The sequence below is a fragment of the Myxocyprinus asiaticus genome, chromosome 26, assembly GCF_019703515.2.
Source record: "Myxocyprinus asiaticus isolate MX2 ecotype Aquarium Trade chromosome 26, UBuf_Myxa_2, whole genome shotgun sequence".
Lineage (NCBI taxonomy): Eukaryota > Metazoa > Chordata > Actinopteri > Cypriniformes > Catostomidae > Myxocyprinus > Myxocyprinus asiaticus.
The window spans coordinates 40,112,942-40,127,433 of record NC_059369.1 but is presented as its reverse complement, the minus strand read 5'-3'; the positions used below and the strand labels follow the sequence as shown (position 1 = coordinate 40,127,433).

Genomic DNA, 14,492 nt, shown 5'->3' with positions numbered 1-14,492 from the left:
TTTGGTCACCATTCATTCGTATTGTATGGACATACAGAGCTGAAATACTATTCAAAAAGTCTATATTTGTGTTCTGAAGAACAAAGAAAGTCATACACATCTGGGATGACTTGAGGGTGAGTAAATGATGAGAGAATTTTTATTTTTGTGTGAACTATCCCTTTAAGCATTAAAAGGAAAAACGGTGATGAACTGCAATTCAGAGGCTCTTTTTAACAGTTTGTGCTATATATATATATATATATATATATATAAGATCTGCGTAACAAGGTAATGGAACTTTATAAAAATGGAAAAGGATATAAAAAGATATCCAAAGCCTTGAAAATGCCAGTCAGTACTGTTCAATCACTTATTAAGAAGTGGAAAATTCAGGGATCTCTTGATACCATGCCAAGGTCAGGTAGACCAAGAAAGATTTCAGCCACAACTGCCAGAAGAATTTTTTGGGATACAAAGAAAAACCCACAGGTAACCTCAGGAGAAATACAGGCTGCTCTGGAAAAAGACAGTGTGGTTGTTTCAAGGAGCACATTACGACGATACTTGAATGAAAATGAGCTGCATGGTCGAGTTGCCAGAAGAAGCCAGTGCCACAAAAAAAGCCCGGTTACAATATGCCCGACAACACCTTGACATGCCTCACAGCTTCTGGCACACTGTAATTTGGAGTGATGAGACCAAAATAGAGCTTTATGGTCACAACCATAAGCGCTATGTTTGGAGAGGGGTCAACAAGTATTGTGCTCCTTGAAACAACCACACCGTCTTTTTCCAGAGCAGCCTGTATTTCTCCTGAGGTTACTTGTGGGTTTTTCTTTGTATCCCGAACAATTCTTCTGGCAGTTGTGGCTGAAATCTTTCTTGGTCTACCTGACGTTGGCTTGGTATCAAGAGATCCCCGAATTTTCCACTTCTTAATAAGTGATTGAACAGTACTGACTGGCATTTTCAAGGCTTTGGATATCTTTTTATATCCTTTTCCATCTTTATAAAGTTCCATTACCTTGTTACGCAGGTCTTTTGACAGTTCTTTTCTGCTCCCCAAGGCTCAGTGCATCCACGTGAGAGCCTAACAAACTCATTGACTATTTATACACAGACACTAACTGCAATTTAAAAAGCCACAGGTGTGGGAAATTAACCTTTAATTGTCATTTAAACCTGTGTGTGTCACCTTGTGTGTCTGTAACAAGGCCAAACATTGAAGGGTATGTAAACTTTTGATCAGGGCCATTTGGGTGATTTCTGTTACCATTATGATTTAAAGGAGCCAAACAGCTATGTGATAATAAATGGCTTCATATGATCACTATCCTTAAATAAAAGACAGTTTTGTTTTGCATGATCAGTCATATTTTCAAAATCAATGCCAAAATGTCACAATTTCTGCCAGAGTATGCAAACTTTTGAACACACCTGTATATGTTCTAAGAACATTGTTCCTTGTTGTTAAGATGTATTTGTTTAACCAAACCAGAGTAAATTATTTTCAGTGTTACTAAGTCATACATTCGGGTCACAGCACAATGGAAACATTCCCAGATGAAGTATATCCTGGAATGTATTTGTACTGCACACCCGCAAACCTAAAGAACGTACTTTAATAACAGCCGAGATGTATGTTCTACATCAAATCTTCTACTTTGACAGTATACGAATTCAGACGCAACTTATCTCTCTCTCTCTATCACTCTAAGGCCTCTCAGCCAGATGAACTAACAATCGATGAGCACGAGATGTTGGAGGTTATAGAAGATGGGGACATGGAGGACTGGGTTAAGGTAAACCAAACAAACAAACAAGCTAGCGAGCATTTTCCAGCCTTGGCTTTATAAGATGTTTAGAACTGGATTTTTGTGTTTTGAATACAAACCCATAATCACACTTGAAATTGATTATGCTTCTAGCTACCAATAAAAGTAAAGCACTCTCAGCTCTGTTTAGCACTTTTTATCATGTTTAATTATGCACATTTTCCCCCTAAAATCAGTGCTGAAAATGTGATCAAAGTCTGTAGATTCTGTTTGGGCCTGCTCTTAAGTAATGATTGCTATTTTTGTCATGTGTTAATCCAGGCGCGGAATAAGTCCGGTCAGGTGGGCTACGTTCCCGAGAAATACCTGCAGTTTCCCACCTCTAACAGCGTACTGAGCATGCTCCAGTCTCTCGCTGCGCTCGACTCACGCTCACACACGTCTAGTAACTCCACCGAGCCTGAGCTGGCCTCAGGCAGCTTCAACGGAGACAGCAGCAGTGAGTGTCAAACACACATACACACACAGATGAGTGTATGATGATGGTTTGTGTTGTGATTATGTGTGGTCTTGTGTAATCAGTCGCAAAGTAGATGCCCAAATGTTAATTCTGACTTCCTGTGGAACTTTGTATTGCCATGGTTTTTTGGACATAAAACATGTATTACCATGGTACTTTCTTCCCATTTTCATTGATGACCTGAAAATATCAGGTAATTTAAACATTTCAAAGCCTGGAAAAGTCATGGAAATTAATCAAATCTGCACCTAAGAAAAACATTAGGAGTAGCTGTTTGTAATGCCTGATTAAAAAAAAAAAAAATTGCGTTATTGCTGATCAAGAAAGTGCAGTCATAATTAAACAGCACTTCAACTCCTGTAGTAAATAGATCTTTTTTTCTAGTTATGCTACTAATCTAAAACATTTCATCATCACTCTTTGTAAAATTATTTTCCTTTGCCAGTAATCACAAACCAACTGGGAAAGACATGGAAATTCATTGGTCAAAAGGTGTCGGAATCCTGCATGGTAACACATGGTATTTTAGACATTTTACCATAGTCAGGCTACGTATGGTCATGAAAATATCTGGAAAATATATTAAACTGTTATTTCCAATAACTGGAAATTAATCAAATATTTAAAGAGCACCTATTATGGTTTTTAAATGTGGCTAATTTTGTTTTAAAGGTCTCATACAATAGATTTACTTGCATCCAAGGTCAAAAAACACTTTAATTTGCTCATAATTTAAATTGCAGCATTACCTTTTTTCCCAGTGTCAAAAACGACTCGTTCAATGATCCATTCTAAAGGATTCATTCTAAGCTCCTCCTTTCAGAGAGCCTACTCTGCTCTGATTGGTCAGATGTTTCAGTCTGTTGTGATTGGTCTACCGCTTAGTGTAGTGTTTGAGGGCGGGTCAAAGCTGTTCACGAGCAGCCAATGAAGACCAGAGGTGGGTTTTTTGTTACTAAATTATGTAGGTTAGTAAAGGAAGTAAGTCTGGAATTACTAACGCCTTGTTTCTGGTGTTCAGAATCGGTTCTTTCTTTTGGGAGTCAATAACTCCATTTGTCGTGCACTTTGATTTTTGAAACTTTGCAGACTTTTTTACAATCACAAACAGCTATATAACACACTACATGAAAGGTAATATTTGAAAAACCATAATAGGTGCTCTTTAAAAGTCACAGGAATTTCTATAATGGACATACATTTTACTAGCTATGCTTAGCTCTAAAATGTTACTCTTTGTGAATGCGATTCGATAAAAGGTATTTTTAAAAATGGTTATCCAGAAATGGATAAATGGAAGCTTGGAAATGGAAATGGAACAGTCATAAAAAATGAATTGGTCCAAAGGGTTGGCAACCCTGTATGGTAATAATATGTTTTTTGGACATTTAACATGGTTTATTACCCTGGTCTTCTTTGTGGTACCTTGAAATACTGTGTATATATCATGATATTTGAGTGAATATCTGTTACCATCATTATACTACCACAGTGCTTTATTGTAAGTTTCTGCCTTTGAAATGTCTTCTATACATTTGGAGCAACACCTCAAAGAAGTTAACTATCTTCCCACCAATTAATACCAACTTTCCTTTCCATTCTTTCTCTTTTCTTTGTTGTCTGTTTTTGTCTCTCTCAGTGAGTTTTGTAAAGGCCATGTACGACTATGAGGGTCAGACAGACGATGAGTTGTCTTTCCCTGAAGGCGCCATCATTCGGATCCTCAACAAGGACAATCAGGAGGATGACGGCTTCTGGGAGGGCGAGTTTAATGGGCGAGTGGGCGTCTTTCCATCCGTGCTGGTGGAGGATCTGACGGCTTTAGAAAACGGCGATGCTCACTGGGGACCAGATGCACAAGTAAGACAAGCAGCACTCACTCTGACCAGTTAACATGTTCAGACCCTGTGTCCTGTCTCTCTGAGTTGGTTTGAGGCTGTGATTGGTGCTTCCTTCCTGTAATTAACATGTTATCTGATGTCGTGCAAAATACAATCCTCCTTGAACCCCAGTGAGTATCCGTTTGTAATGCCTGATTAAAAAACATTTAGTGTCATCTTTTTTCAGCTGATCACATAAATACAGTCATTATTAAGTGGTACTTCAATGCAGAAAACATATATTTTAATTTAGCTGGACATTATATAGAAAAAAATATAGTTTCCTTCTGTTGTATTGCCTACAATTACAATAAATGTATCTGTCTGTCTGTCTATCGTTCTATCTGTCTTTCTGTCTATCTATCTGTATATCTCTCTGTCTGTCTGTATATCTGTCTGTCTGTCTGTCTCTTTTTATCTGTCTGTCTGCCTGCCGATCTATCTGTATATCTCTGTTTGTCTGTCGTTCTATCTGTCTTTCTGTCTATCTGTATATCTCTCTGTCTGTCTGTCGTTCTGTCTGTCTGTCTGTATATCTGTCTGTCTCTCTTTTTATCTGTCTTTCTGTCTGTCTATCTGTCTATCATCTATCTATCTCTCATTCTGTCTGATCTTCTGTCTATCGGTAAATCTCACTCTCTGTCTGTCGTTCTGTCTGTCTGTCTGTCTATCTATCAGTCTGTATATCTGTCTGTCTCTCTTTTTATCTGTCTGTCTCATCTATCTATCTCTCATTCTGTCTGTCTGTCTGTCTGTTGTTCTTACTGTCTGTCTATCATTCTATCTGTCTGTCTGTCTTTATCATTCTATCTGACTATCTATCATTCTATCTTTCTATCATTCCATCTGTCTGTCTATCATTCTATCTGTCTTTCTGTCTGTCTGTCTATCTCTCATTCTGTATCATTCTATCTGTCTGTCTGTCTCATTCTATCTGTCTTTCTGTCTGTCTATCTATCTGTATATCTCTGTCTCTGTCATTCTATCTGTCTGTCTGTCTATATATCTGTCTGTCTGTCTCTTTTTATCTGTCTGTGAGTCTATCATTCTATCTGTCTTTCTGTCTATCTATCTGTATATCTCTGTCTGTCTGTCGTTCTTTCTGTCTGTCTATCTATCTGTCTGTATATCTGTCTGTCTCTCTTTTATCTGTCTGTCTGTCTATCATTATCTGTCTTTCTGTCTGTCTATCTATCTGTCTATCATTCTGTCTATCTATCTGTATATCTGTATATCTGTCTGTCTCTCTTTTTATCTGTCTATCTGTCTTTCTGTCTATCTATTTGTCTATCATCTATCTATCTCTCATTCTGTCTGTCTTTCTGTCTATCGGTAAATCTCACTCTCTGTCGTTCTGTCTGTCTGTCTATCTATCTATCAGTCTGTATATCTATCTGTCTGTCTGTCTATCTGTCTTTCTGTCTGTCTATCTATCTGTCTCATTTATCTATCTCTCATTCTGTCTGTCTGTCTGTCTGTCTGTTGTTCTTACTGTCTGTCTATCATTCTATCTGTTTGTCTATATCATTCTATCTGACTATCTATCATTCTATCTTTCTATCATTCCATCTGTCTATCTATCGTTCTATCTGTCTTTCTGTCTGTCTGTCTATCTCTCATTCTGTATCATTCTATCTGTCTGTCTATCATACTATCTGTCTGTCTGTCTGTCTATCTGTATATCTCTGTCTGTCTGTCATTCTATCTGTCTTTCTGTCTATCTGTATATCTGTCTGTCTGTCTCTTTTTATCTGTCTGTGTCTATCATTCTATCTGTCTTTCTATCTATCTGTATATCTCTGTCTGTCTGTCGTTCTTTCTGTCTGTCTGTATATCTGTCTGTCTGTCTATCATTATCTGTCTTTCTGTCTGTCTATCTATCTGTCTATCGTTCTGTCTATCTATCATTCAATCTGCCTGTCTCAGTCATTCTATCTCTGTCTAGCTATCGTTCTTTCTATCTATCATCTATCTATCTCTCATTCTGTCTGTCTGTCTGTCTGTTGTTCTTACTATCTGTCTATCATTCTATCTGTCTGTCTGTCTATCTATATCGTTCTGTCTATCTATCATTCTGTCTTTCTCTCATTCCATCTGTCTATCTGTCGTTCTATCTGTCTTTCTGTCTGTCTGTCTGTCTATCATTCTATCTGTCTATCTATCATTTTATCTGTCTGTCTATCTATCTCTCAGTCTGTCTTTCTGTCTGTCTATATATCTGTCTATCTATCGTTCATTTGTTCGTTCCATTTGATCCATCCTTCCGTCCATCCACTAATGGAAAAACATTGAGTGCAATCCATTTATCTGGTTTTACATACAATACAAATACACATCCAGTCAGGTGAAATGTTCTCTTGAGTATAATCAGGTTAATCTGTGTCTTCCTCCTCAGGTGTCCCCATGCCAAAGGCTTCATTCATCACTTCCTCCATTGCCACTGTACGATCAGCCGCCCTGCAGTCCATATAGCCCAGAGACCAGCACTGCACCCTCTCTGCCCCGCTCGCCGTCTGTAAACGGAGAACATAAATTGCCCCTCCCACAGAAACCTGCCATTCATAGTAAGACAGGAGTCGCCAACTACTCAGATCGTCATGTTGATCTTTGTCTTTATATTATATATAGCTATTTGTTCTTGTCTACTAAATTTGCATTTGTTTTACATTTGGTTTAGATCACAATTCCAGCTTAAGTCCAGAGAGCCCAGGATTCTCTCAGCCACTGAGACTCACTCCAGACGGATCTGGCCTTGGGAAACTCAGACCTGTATGTGAACTATAGCGAAAATCAAGTTTTGGCTGTTTGTGTGTCTGTTTTATAATCATCCTGCTCTAATGTCTCATAGACAATATTTTCTAGTAAATCCTACATTTTTAAACCTCTAATTTGTACAATATTGGAATTTCTTCAACTCTATTTAAGACAAGAAATGTGTAATTCTAAATATTTTTCTGAAATACACTGGAGACATATGTTGCTCAGTAAAGTTTTAAAATCCAGAGAAATAAATGGTTATGCTTTAATTAGGGCTGTTGATTTAACGTGTTCAGGAAAATACGCAATTAATCATGCCCTCGATTCGTACATCATTTCGTAAATAGGAATGTTCCTACCAATGGAGCAATTCAAGCTTGATGTACCACCTTGATGTGACAGAAAGGGGCAGTCAGCTCCAGCTGTACAGGCAGTGCTCCCTGTCAAACCAACGAGAGCAACAGGCAACTCTGCTTTTCTCAGATGCGCTTTTGCGCTCAAAGACAGCTGAACGGAGCACAACAGAATGCAGGGATTTCTGGACGGGTTTTTCAGCATTTCAAACTACATTTAATTTTACACAGCATTCTACAAACACAGCACTTATGATTAGAGACACTGTAAACTAGTGAGATGTTCCAAAATCATCCATCTGACAAGTGAGGACATAGACCAACAATTAAAAATAGCTCAGATGGAAGTAGGCCAAATAAAAGGGTTATGTTTAATGATATGGAAATAAAACAATTCATAAAACAAGGAGAGAATGGCACACCGCTATGCACCGATCAGCCACAACATTAAAACCAGCTGCCTAATATTGTGTTGGTCCCCCTCGTGGCGCGAAAACAGCGCCAACCCGCATCTCAGAATAGCATTCTGAGATTATATTCTTCTCACCACAGTTGTACAGAGCGGTTATCTGAGTTACTGTAGACTTTGTTCAAATCAGTCCGGCCATTCTCTGTTGACCTCTCTCATCAACAAGGCGTTAAATTCTAGAGACTGTTGTGTGTGAAAATCCCAGGAGATCAGCAGTTACAGAAATACTCAAACCAGCCCGTCTGGCACCAACAATCATCCATGCGATTATCTAATCAGCCAATCGTGTGGCAGCAGTGCAGTGCATAAAATCATGCAGATACGGGTCAGGAGCTTCAGTTAATGTTCACATCAACCATCAGAATGGGGAAAAAATGTGATCTCAGTGATTTGGACCATCGCATGATTGTTGGTGCCAGATGGGCTGGTTTGAGTATTTTTGTAACTGCTGATCTCCTGAGATTTTCACACACAACAGTGAAGACCCAAGTGGACGAAAACGTTGTTTTTTCTATTAAACTACAAGGGAGCATCTATAGCAGAATGCCGTTCTCTCCTTGTTTTATGAATTTTCTCCTTTTTTGATTTTGCACCTGCCTTAATGTTTGGATGTGCGCATACTACTACTATTCTCATGGAAATAAAACAAACAATGTTTTGAACACTTTTTTATTGTAGAAATGCTTAACTTGTCTGCTGCCACAATAATATATATATATATATATATATATATATATTAAGAAATATATTTGAATCATCTGAATTTTATTTATTATATTCATAATCATTTAATTATTTTTATTATTTTTATTTGGAGGCCTTTCTCAGTAAATATCGATATGTGATTCATTGTGATTAATTTGATTAATTAATCAGCACATCATGTTATTCAGATTTTTTATTGGTTGACAGCCCTGATTTTAATATAATATAATTGTTTTTTTATATGTTAATGAAAGTGAGAGTTTTATAGATTAGTATATACAATAGGTGAATATGTCAAAGCATGTCTGGGTCATTTTGAACCCCAAAATCAAAAGATAACAATAATAAAATAAAATAAAAATTAATTCTAAAAATTAAAATGTTTTGCATTTTGACATTATTTTAATGACAATTGAGTAATATGTATTACAGTAATGGGAATCACCATTGGGAATCACTCATCCTTGAGAATGTGTACAGATGCATTACGATAATGAGATTAATTGTCATAAAAATCCACATTGCAAGAATTCTCAATGGCCTAAATATAGTCTTCATTTTTTTAAATATATATTTTAGGGTGAAATTTTAACTGGTCGTGTGTCCATGACATTAACCCCTATAATAACAATTATAACTGGTATTAAACTCTCATTTCTGTGTCTTAAGGTCCGGGCTGCCCCACCTCCACCAAAACAACACCCTCGCAGACAAGTGGAGAAAACAGAAGAGGTGGAAATCACGCTGGTGTAGAGCGCCGCACTATTGGATGGAGAACAAACCCCATCTGACCTCTAACTGGGGCGGGACTTTTGTTAACCCACTCCTTGAGCATGCTTACATCCCTGAGGGGCAGAGAAAAGCATCTCGACGGCATCACCACGCCTTTTCCTAATAACAAACACCTCTTTTGGCGTCAGAGACTGTTTGGTGCCTTAAACCGCTTTCATGCCAAACTCTAATCCTTGTATTTGTAATTACTTCATTGTACAAAGAGAACAGTAGACCTACAACTTCAGACTTCATAAATCCACTCAATGCCACTTCATTTTAACAAAGTCAAGGGAGCTGTGTGAGTGTGCATCTGAAATACGGAAAGGAGACAAATACAAGGATTGAAAAGATGCTGTTGGTTTGAAAAAGGGTCAGTCCATCTCAAGAGGTCCAATACAGGTTGCTTGACCACTTTGAATTTTCCACATTGTTTTTGAGTGATTACCTCTATGTATTGGTATTCCAAAACCACCAGTTTTTTTATTTGACTCTGTTTAACCACGACGGCCATCTTTGTGTCATGGCATATGACAAATTTGTTTACAGCTGTTTAGGGAAACCTCAGTATCTCGGCTCAGGATGGTCCTAGCTCCTCGGAACAAAAACTGATCTCTAGAGCTCATTACAAGGTACATATACATATAAAAAAAAATTGCACATTCTTGTTCCTTAGATTTAGAACTTAAGTCCTAATGTAATGCTCAAGATTGCTCAAAGTTCCACTTTTAGGGTCAATTTATAATAGGAAGGGTTGAGTCTCAGTCTTCGTTTTTTTTTTAGGGGGTACCTAGGTAAGTATAGTGTGCATGCAGAACATTTCTTGTTTGAGACTTCTCTCATTTATTTATGGGGATGAGAAAGTGCAATTTTTTTAAATTCCCCTCACTTTCAGGTTGAATATCTCTGGTAGGGGACCAGATAGGAACCTGAAATTTGAGTTTGAGTTTCCACTGGTTACAGAGCTAGGGCTAGTAGAAATCTGGGGAAAAGCCAACTTTATTCATGCATTTGAAATGAACAGATGTAATATAAGCATAACAAATAAAATAAAAAAATGAAAAGTATTTTACAGTAATTATGTTTATGATTGACATACAATAGCTTTTGCTTGTCAATGTGGTCTAAAATGTTACTACTTTTGATACTGGCAACAGTGAAGCATGATCTATCACAGGGTTCTTCAAATCTGCAGAGTTTAGCTCCAACCCAGCAGAATGCTACTTATTTCTGTAAAAATTTCAGGTTCCTACCTGGTCCCCCACCAGAGATATTCAACCCGAAATTGCACTTTCTTGCCCCATAAGTGAATTGTCAAACTTGAAATGTTCTGCATGCACACTATACTTACCTAGGTACCCCCTAAAAAAAATTAAGACTTAGACTCAACCCTTCCTATTATAAATTGACACTAAAAGTGGAACTTTGAGCAATCTTGAGCATTACATTAGGACTTAAGTTCTAAGTCTAAGGAACAAGAATGTGCAAAATGTTTATATATGTACATGTACCTTGTAATGAGCTCTAGAGATCAGTTTTTGTTCCAAGGAGCTAGGACCATCCTGAGCCAAGATATTGAGGTTTCCCTAAACAGCTGTAAAACCAAAATGTGTCATGTGCCATGACACAAAGATGGCCGTCGTGGTTAAACAGTCAAATAAAAATAAAAAACTGGTGGTTTTGCAATACCAATACATAGAGGTAATCACTCCAAAAAACTAATTGAAAATTAAAAATGGTCAAGTGACTAACTTCACAATTATTGGACCACTTGAGATGGGCTGACCCAAAAGGCTCTTCAGCAGGCTTTTGAAGAGCAGAACATGCAATACTAGGAATTGTGGGGAAATGCAGCAGGCTTTATTGTCATACACAAGGGGTCACCTTAAAACATAATTTTACTTTAGAAGCAAAATGGCCAATAAAATGATTATTAAAAGTATTTTTATTCGTAAGTCTTAATTTACGTTTATTTTTATTACCCCATTGGCAGATTATTTTTTCCTTGTTTTAAGAATAAATCTAACATAATTTGGGGAGGTTTATGCTTAAAACAAGAAGAGAAAATGACCAGTGGGGTAAGAAAAAATAAGGATATGTTCTTATACATTTTCTCTAAATTGGTTTCATATCATACATAATTTTGTTTCTCAAGTAAAAAATTTGTTCTAGAATATTAAGATATTTTACTAGAAATACTAATTATGTGATATTTTTTTTTTTTTTTTTTTTTGCAGTGTAGCACAGTACATTACTGTCATCATAGAAATGTTCTGATAATACAAAACATTTTCTAGGAGAAAGGGAATTGTACATAAAAGCATATAAGGAAAGAGGGAAGTAGAGGAAATCAAGAAAGAAGAGAGGGAAAAGGAGAAAAAGAGGAAAGGCTGGTTCCTTCACTGTTTTTTCCATCAGAATATTGCTCTTTTGTTTTTGTGTTGATCTGAAAATAAGTACTTACTACACAACTATATTCTTTTTCTCAGCTTTTCATTATAAAGCTCAGTGTTTGTATGTATTACTAATATTTAGTCTTCAAAAGAACATACAGATGTCTTGATGTCTCTAAGCGTCAGCTAGCGATTATCCGGTGACGTTTGTCTCTGCATTGACGGTATGTTTGTGTGTGTTCGAGCTGAACATAATCTTTGAAGTATACCGATTAATATACAGATATCAGTTAAAGTGCTTCTCCAGCATAATATATTTTTTATTCTCATTGTGTCGGCACTGTACGGGACTGAATGGAAATGTTTAGTTTTCTTTTATTGAGTGTCATAGCAGTATTTAAGATTGCTATGAATCTTCTTCAGATATGATGGTATAGATTCCCTCCAATAAGCACAGAAAGCCACACAGGTGGCCCAAAAGACTGATATGGAGATGTTTTGTTGTAGTTATTACAGATGAAAGCAATCTTATTACAGTGTCCTAAGTGCTTTTCCTTTGTACAAGGGGCAGCTACGTTTTATGGAATTTCTTTTTGTCTAATTTGCAATTGAATAGGTGCAAAAGTCAAACATTTCATGCATTAAAACATCCATATTTTCAATGTGGCATTTCATCTTAAAAGAAAAGTACTCCTAAATATGAACATTTCTGTCATCATTTACTCACCCTCATGTCATTCGGAACCCATATTACTCTCTTTTTTTTTTTTTTATGAGGAACACAAAAGGTGTGCAACATTAGGGTGAGTAAATAATGACAGAATTTTCGTTTCTGGAAAAACTTCTTTTAATTGTGGAAATTGTGAATGCCTTTTATTTACATATACATGTTGTTTATATTATTCACTATTTTCCACAGTATTTTCGTACATATTTTGATGTGTCCAAGCACTTTTTTGGAATTTACAGTGCTTTGAGCGCTTTATTTTATTGTTATTATTTCTTTGTCTTTCTATCCCAGCTGCCTCTTTTCAATGCTAAAGCTGCCCAGAGTTGTGTTATTAATCTTGTGAGTGTGATTGTAGTTTTCCCATAAAGTTTGAAAGAGTTATGTTGATTCCATAATATAGACAGTAGAAAGGGGAAAAAAAGATTTATTTTGTGAAATGGTACCATAGTTCTGTTAAACAAGAACAGGGTCAGTACAAATGGGAATATGAAAAATGTTTGTTTGGTAGCCTTTTTTTTTTTTTTCAAAGTGGAAGATGTTTGAATATCTTCCCTTTGTTTCTATTTTCCTCTGTCACAATTTTCTTGTTGATCTCATTGAGATCTTATAAATGTTATCAAACTTGTTTTTAAGTTTATGGTAAGAGGTTGAAGCCCATAGTGTCAAAAACTGTCCTCACCTATTAAACAAACACAAATTTGGGGTATTTTTGTTTTGTTTTTTATTGCGCTTCCAGTTTTCTTGGCCAGTTTCAACTGTCTGGAGCTTATTCAATTAGTATTAGCTGTATATTCTAGTTGTTTTATTTTGAATTTTTTTTTTTTGTTTTATTTGCATTTCTTAAAATTTGAAGGTGATTCTGAGCTGCTAGAAAAACAGATGGCATAACAACAACTGACTGTTGCTGCAGTGACAATATAAGCGAGCAGGTGAAAAAATATTCTTTCTGCATATTATTAGCTGTAAAATTATTTGTATTTATTGTGTACAAATGTTAAATAAAAATTGGGGAAATTGCCTCGGCTTTGTTGTTTTTCATACACTTTACCACTTTTTAAACCAGATATCTTTCAAATTGGTGCTTCATTAATTTTTTAAAGAACAAACACCATGTTCTTTGGAGCGGAAACTATTGGATATGTTAGATAAACTATTATTAAATTATTAAAAAGTTTTTAATGTCTTCTTTACCCCTCTTTAATTTAAAGGGATAGTTCACCCAAAAATGAAAATTCTCATTTACTCATTTACATTTAGTCATTTAGCAGACGCTTTTATCCTAAGAGACTTACAAATGAGACACATAGCAAGCAATTTGTCATACAAAGTTTAACAACATCTGCAGTATAGGACTGCCAAGTTCTCACAGTGGCTGGAGCAGTAAAGATGCTAGCACAGAAGAAAGACAGACAAGGATTTTTTTTATTTTTTTTTTTTTTACATTAAGTGCAATTAGTGTGGGTTGGTTAAGTGCTCGTGGAACAGATGTGTTTTCAGCTGGTTCTTGAATGTTGAGAAGGTAGCAGCAGATCATGTGGAGGTTGAAAGTTCATTCCACCACAGAGGAGCAGAGAAAGTGAACAATCGTGAAATAGACTTTGAGCCTCTTTGTGATGGGACCACCAGGTGTCGCTCGTTCATAGACCGCAGAGAGCGAGTTGGAGCATAGACCTAAAGAAGTGAATTGAAGAGGGTGCAGTTCCATTGGCTGTCCTTAAAGCCAGAGTCAAAGCCTTGAATTTGATGTGGACAGCAACAGGTAGCCAGTGGAGTGAAATCAAGAGTGGGGTGACATGAGCCCTTTTAGGCCGATTGAAGACCAGACGCGCTGCTGCATTCTGAACCATCTGCAGTGGCTTAATTGTGTTAGCTGGAAGGCCAGTCAACAGAGCATTGCAGTAGTCCAGTCTTGAAATGACCAGAGCTCGAACCAGGAGCTGGGTAGTATATTCAGACAGGAAAGGTCTGATTTTCCTGATGTTGTAAAGCGTGAATCTGCAAGACCGGGCAGTTGATGAGAGGTGTGCAGTGAAATTAAGCTGGTCATCTACCACCACTTCCAGGTTCTGGACTGTTTTGGCTGGTGTTAGTGTAGTTGAACCAAGATAAATAGTGAGGTTGTGGTCAACAGATGGGTTGGCTGGGATCACGAGGAGT

The 14,492-nt window shown here is 36.9% G+C and overlaps 1 protein-coding gene across 3 annotated transcripts in view; it reads left to right on the top strand.

Moving 5' to 3' along the window:
- LOC127416908 (F-BAR and double SH3 domains protein 2-like) overlaps positions 1 to 9,737 on the top strand; it is a 125,244-nt gene extending 115,507 nt beyond the window's left edge. For 2 of the 3 annotated variants that reach the window (XM_051656504.1, XM_051656506.1), the window contains 6 exons: positions 1,701 to 1,784; positions 2,079 to 2,256; positions 3,917 to 4,137; positions 6,553 to 6,721; positions 6,835 to 6,926; positions 7,262 to 9,737. In XM_051656504.1, coding sequence (XP_051512464.1) covers positions 1,701 to 1,784; positions 2,079 to 2,256; positions 3,917 to 4,137; positions 6,553 to 6,721; positions 6,835 to 6,926; positions 7,262 to 7,543 — 1,026 coding nt within the window. In that variant the 3' untranslated portion in view covers positions 7,544 to 9,737. The remainder of the gene's footprint in view (positions 1 to 1,700; positions 1,785 to 2,078; positions 2,257 to 3,916; positions 4,138 to 6,552; positions 6,722 to 6,834; positions 6,927 to 7,261) is intronic. The other variant, XM_051656505.1, reaches the window with a different exon arrangement.
- Positions 9,738 to 14,492: the final 4,755 nt, after the last annotated feature.